The following is a 6,100-nucleotide window of genomic DNA, read 5'->3' as shown; positions in this document are numbered from 1 at the left end:
AATTGGCTTTGAATATAAGTGAAAGTTTGACACAGATACAATTGGGTTGATCTGAGACACTCGGCTACAAACAATTCACGCTGTTGGGCTGAAATTATGTAACCTGCATTTTGTTAAATTTATTTATTTCCATTATAATTTTTAGAATATTTTATAATTTATTTGGATAAAATAAAATATTTAATTAAAAATTAAATTTATTGTTATTTAAAAAATTTCTTTTTATAAGATTTTAAAATATTTTCAAAACTTTTTCACTTTAAATATTAAAATAATATTTAAAAATATTCTCAAAATCTACTATATCTTCATACTAATATATTCCCAAAATCTGCTCAGATTCCCTAACATGCACTCTTTTCTTTCTTCATAATCCTATAAGATGCCCTAATCTGTACTCTCTTCTTTCTTCGTACTATTATATGTGGTATGCTATAATAATATTAAAGTGTGTTTTATCACATTTCAGACGGTGAATCTAAAGTAATTAATCAATTTATAATTAAATTATTATGTATACTTACTATGATGTGTATATTATCTGTTCATCATCAAAATTGAAATTTTATTTATGTAAGTCAAAAATTTTAAAATAGAAAAAAAATTAAATAACTATACAAAACATCTAACTAATATTGACTCATAAATTAAATCTCTAAATTCATACTAAATCCTTATTTAAAATAGATAGATAATATCAAAGTAAGACATGAATAGCAACATCTAATCTAATGTTGCTAACAGACTGAGCTTCTTCAAACCATGGATGCTCTGCACAGTAAGTCAATGACAAAGAATTAAACAATTAACAATTGGTATAATAGCTGATTGATTAATTTAAACTTTTTGTCTCTTATAAGTGACGTGTTCCCTGCAAACCACACTTCAACAACATGACACAGTATTTCAAAAGAAACTTTCAAACATCAACCTATTATTATTAACTGTGAAAATCTACCTTATAAGATTACTCACACTTCAACAACATGACACAGTATTTCAAAAGAAACTTTCAAACATCAACCTATTATTATTAACTGTGAAAATCTACCTTATAAGATTACTCCACATCAACTAAGTGTACAACAACAAAAAAAAATCTAAAAATTATAGTACCCAATATATCCGACGTAGATAACCGATCTTCTGGTTCTTTCTGGAGCATTCCGGATATCAGATTCTTGGCAGAGTCTGAGATTTCAGACCAAGCATGGCTTTCTAGATCCAAATCTCCCGTAGCTATTTCATCCGAGTCGAAGGGATATTCGCCGGAAAGCATTGCATAGAGCATGACCCCAGCGCTCCATATGTCCACAGCCTCCCAGTAACCTCTGCACTTCACCATCTCAGGGGCCCTGTAGTACAGGCTCCCTACATTCTCGTAATAGAGCGAACCTACGAGAATTATCGCTCTCTGTCAGCCATATTAGCATCTCACCCGTTAAATATATGAGAGAATCAGAATGGAGGGCGCATTTTATAGTTGATTTTCCGAATATTTTGAGATTGGATAGATATAGGTGAGGTTAAATAATTGATTTTGCTAATAGAATTTAGATTTTTAAATATTTAAGGAATTCACAATCAAATTAGTTAGGTAATTTTTGGGTGAGGTTAAATAATTGATTTGGGTCATCTTGATTGGATTTCTAAATATTTAAAGAATTTACAATTAAATTAGTTAGAGTAATTTTTCTGTAAATCTTGAGAATATTTTGAAATCCAAAAAATATAAACAAGTTAAATATTGAAGAGGTTTTCAGTTACATCAAAACCTGCAGGTATTGGTAAACGTTCCAAACCAGTAATTAAGATCTTCAGTGTGAAAATTACAGATTCCATAAAAATGCAGTGATTCTTCCAACAAATACTAAATCTGAGAATCTGAAATATTCAAAAAAAAAAAAAAAAAAATGTACAATAAACTTAACCTTGGAAGAATATAACTATATACCTTTTCTGAAAAATGTAGATAAATCAAAGTCTCCTAGCTTGACAACATTATTGTCAGCTAGGAAAACATTTTCCAATTTAATATCGCGGTGCATAACGCCCTTCTTATGGCAATACTGAATGCTCTTTATAACTTGTTTAAAGATCCTCGCTGCTTGGTTCTCACTGAACCTGCTTCCCTTTTCAACGGCATCATAGAGATCTCCGCCGGCGCACAGCTCCATGACCAGATGAATGGAATCTTCTAGAGAATTGTCGTAGACGGCATGAAGCTGGACGATGCCCTGGTACTCTGATAAGTACCGCATCATTTCTACTTCGTTGTAGGGTTCAGGATCGTGTTCGTTTATTTTTTTGATGGTTTTGCAGCAGAAAGCAGTGCCGGTTTCTTTGCTGTAACAGATCCTCACCTTCCGCTGGCGCTGGTCGCTCAGCTGCCGCCCGAAACTGTATTCGTCCTCGATGGAGCCCGTGCGAAAAATATGTTGCTTTGTGGATTTTGTTAGCAGGGGAAAAGAAAATATTTTCCTGCTCATCGACAGTAGACCTTTCACCATGTTGGGGAATATCAGCGATCTCTGCAGTTTTGTTGGAGTCTTTGATCGCTCGCGGGATCGTTTCTTCTCACCAGATTCTGGACCGTCATCGTCGATTTTTATCACTACAGAGTCCATGGTTGGTTCTTAAGTTGAATTGTTTTATATCCATGGAATGTTGGCGTCCGACGAGCCGTTCATGCGAAATCCAGGGTGGTACGACTGATGGGTGGCGTAGAGTTTATATATATGTATATGTCTGAATGTTCTGAATTTTGAAATCACGTAGGAAACGTCATGTCTGTCCCCCGGTGATCTTATAAATTCACGTAGAAGATATACCGAGAGTTAGATACCGGTTCGTCGAACTTCCTTGACACATGTATAGTTCAAAATGTTTTAGCGATAATTTTTTGTTTGTAGGATAAGGTTGGGTATCGCACCCGTTATCACATTGAGTAATACTAGCCATTGCACTCACAGGTGTATAGGATAGTTCTAGTTCAGTGCAATGGCTAGTAATAAGTAATTGAAATATATGGATTATAATAGAAATTTGATTTTTAATATATATTTTAAAATTTGAAAGTTAGATTTAAAAAGAAATTTACATTTTGTGTGTACAAGGTATATGTTAAAGAAGTTTAATTTTTTTGGGTTTTTTAAAATGACATGAAAACAAAAAAAATATAGCAAAATAGTCTCACCTTCTAGCTAGGTATTCTCTCCTAAGGGTCTCTTAGGAAATTGTGCTAAGAGATATTTCTGTAAAAATCATATAAGAGACTTTTAATTGACGTGTTTCCAGATTCAAACCAATTAGTGTGATTCATCTTCACGACAAGATGAGGAACCAGATCATGGCATCAAATTAAATAGATGAAGAGAAACGTTTACTAGCAGTTAGAATATAAGAGCTAGTTTTGATTTAAGAATTATTATAATTTATATTTTTTATTTATTTAAATTTTATCTTTTTCTTTTAAATAAAGAAACATTTAATAAGTAGTTAGAAAAAATGAATAAATACAATAAATTTCTCACTGATTTTTTTCAATTTGACAAACAATTCCAATGGAATATCTACCATAAGGCCATCACATTCAACATTGCTCATGCAAAGGCTTAAACACAAAGGTTGAATTTTTAGCTTCATGTACTTTTCTTCATTTTGCAGGCAAGCCGGGAGTATCCAAATTAGAGGTGATGGATGACTTTATAGATCATATTCAACATTGGTCATGCAAAGGCTCAAACACAAAGGCTGAAATTTTAGCTTTATGGACCCTTTTTCAAAATGTAGTAAGTAGGAAGTATCCAAATTAGAGGTCATGATGACTCTAAATTGGCTATAGATTGGACATGCAAAAATGTTGTGTTGGATAATGTATGTCTTTCCCCCCTTCTTTAGGAAGTCCAAAATATTCTTCTATGGTTTTCAACGGCCTAGCCTTGTTGGTTTCTATGAGTATTGGGATAGCTAGGAGATGGAAATCGTGAAGTTTCATTTCTAATTACGCCGTAAGGCGTTTCCCTTTGAAATGAACTCCCCTTCTTGTCTACTTGTCACCGTTAGATACCCTTAGATGATATGTTAGACGATTGAGAAAGGTTGAACCATTCGATCACATAAAAATAGTTACGAATTCGTTGCAAGTAGGTAGGTATTGGTAAAGATGAATTCGTTGCAGGTAGGTAGGTATTCAATTCGCATAGGTAAAGACCCATATGAGAACTCAGACAATGAGCTCTTCAATCCGGTTGTCGAAAAGGGAAAACTGAAGGAAGAGGAAGCAAAAACTATTTTCAGCCGTTGATCAGCGCGGTTGACTTTTTGATTTGCCCATTTTGTTATCCAATGCTTCTCGTCTCAAATCCCTCACTTTTTAGTCTGGTTGGTTCTTTCATATTAATGCTTCTGCTTCTCTGTTTCAGCTTTAATGCTTCACCTGTTGCTTCTTTGTCTAGGGTATACCTGTTTGTATTCTTTATTTTTGTTCCTGGTCATTTCTGCATCTAGGAGATGGCTTCAGCACTCCATCATTGCCACTATGACATGATGTACATTCTATCCCATTAACTATTTTGGTCATCTTTTTTTCACATGCTTTGTAATACTAATTACTTTTCTTGTCTATCAACGGAAATCATGAAGTTCAATGCATGCAAAGGAGTGTCCTTCTAGATACCCTTGCAAAAGAATTGGCTCCAGGAACGATCAGATTCAATGCTAAAGTTGTTTCCATTCAACAGTCTACAGATTCTTCTTTAACTATAGTAAAACTAGGATATGGAACGCTTATCAAAGCTAAGGTAGCATCTTAAATCCAAACTTCTGACTCCCATTGGAAGTAGTAAAACGTGGGCGTAAATTTAGTAATGAATTGAATCCCCTCTTGCTAAACAAAGGTAATATTAATAACCCATATGCGCTAGTTTCTATCAGACACGAATTTCTCTGGTGGTTTCTCTCATACACGAGTACTATATGTCCTTTTTTATTTGAAAAAAACGACAGGGGTCTGTTGAATGCAAGTTTGATCATTAAATATATCTTCTATGTTATCATGTTTCTCTCAACCATTTGGAATTTGTTTCTACTCATAGGTACTGATAGGTTGTGATGGAGGGAATTCCGTAGTCGCTGAATGGCTGGGTCTTCCAGCCCCTAGTCTTTTTGGGAGATCTGTTATTACGAGATTGGCAACGTACCCTGAAGGACATAAGTTTGGGCCAAAGGCGCAGCTATTTTGGGGAGAACATTTGAGGGCAGGTTTTGTTCCATGCAATGAGAAGGATGTTTACTGGTTCACAACCCAGAGTTCGATTCCTTGTGGTATAATATTATAGCACCCTTTGTTATAATTGTTCTGTGGATCATGTGTAGGTGCAAGAAATCATCAATCTTAAAAATAGATTCTTCAAAAATTATTGAAACCTTCTATTATATTCCTTTCAGATAAATTTGAACAACTGCGTTGCGTTTGAATTTTTTATCTTGATATTATAATCCTCATATAGTAGTCATAAGCTCTATGAACTATTTGACATAAAATAACAAGAATATAAGGCATGCCTAATTGGATGTGTTGCGGATTCAGATATTGGACGTGATCCAAAGAGTATATTGGAAAATGCATTGGAAAGACTTCGAGACTATCCAGAGGAGATTTTGGATATAGTAAAGAAAACTCAATAGACACTTTAAAATTAACGCACTCAACATGAGGTGGCCATGGGCAATGTTATTCGGAAAACTATGTAAGGGAAATGTCTGTGTTGCAGGGGATGCAATGCACCCTATGACTCCAGACTTACGACAAGGTGGATGTTCTACACTTGAGGATGCAGTGGTGCTAGGAAGGTGCTTGGGAGAAGCAATGCCAATCACGAATGGTCTAGAAGAATACAAAAGAATTGAAGTAGCACTGAAGAAATATGTGGAGGAGAGGAGATGGAGAGCATTTGGGATGATAAGTGGAGCATATATAACAGGAATACTGCAACAAGAATTTGGGGGGCTTTATGACAAGATTCTTACACCGCACAACATTCTTAACATTCTTTGCAATCACAGCAGCTATGAAACCTCGTATCCGAAAACAGCATAA

The 6,100-nt window shown here is 34.6% G+C and overlaps 1 protein-coding gene and 1 pseudogene across 1 annotated transcript; one reads left to right on the top strand and one right to left on the bottom strand.

The window, feature by feature from the left end:
- Positions 1 to 697: 697 nt before the first annotated feature.
- LOC149229430 (serine/threonine-protein kinase PEPKR2-like) lies at positions 698 to 2,627 on the bottom strand. The gene is made up of 4 exons (XM_089381036.1): positions 1,955 to 2,627; positions 1,768 to 1,775; positions 1,117 to 1,414; positions 698 to 771 (listed from the first exon to the last, which is right to left on the bottom strand). Exons 1-4 carry the CDS (start codon positions 2,625 to 2,627, stop codon positions 698 to 700), a joined length of 1,053 nt encoding a protein of 350 aa, XP_089237162.1.
- Positions 2,628 to 4,625: 1,998 nt separating this feature from the next.
- LOC149229429 (monooxygenase 2 pseudogene) lies at positions 4,626 to 6,100 on the top strand (annotated as a pseudogene).

This window comes from Pinus tabuliformis, chromosome J (genome assembly GCF_031772625.1).
Source record: "Pinus tabuliformis cultivar Carrire ecotype Pingquan chromosome J, CPIR1, whole genome shotgun sequence".
NCBI lineage: Eukaryota > Viridiplantae > Streptophyta > Pinopsida > Pinales > Pinaceae > Pinus > Pinus tabuliformis.
This window is presented reverse-complemented; position numbering and strand designations above follow the sequence as displayed.

Excerpts from the sequence above, each read along its gene's own strand:
- LOC149229430 (XM_089381036.1), bottom strand. The coding sequence starts at position 2,627 with ATGGACTCTGTAGTGATAAAAATCGACGATGACGGTCCAGAATCTGGT. Across the intron at positions 772-1,116 it reads ATCTACGTCGGATATATTGG|AGCATCCATGGTTTGAAGAA; the intron begins GTACTATAATTT and ends CTTACTGTGCAG.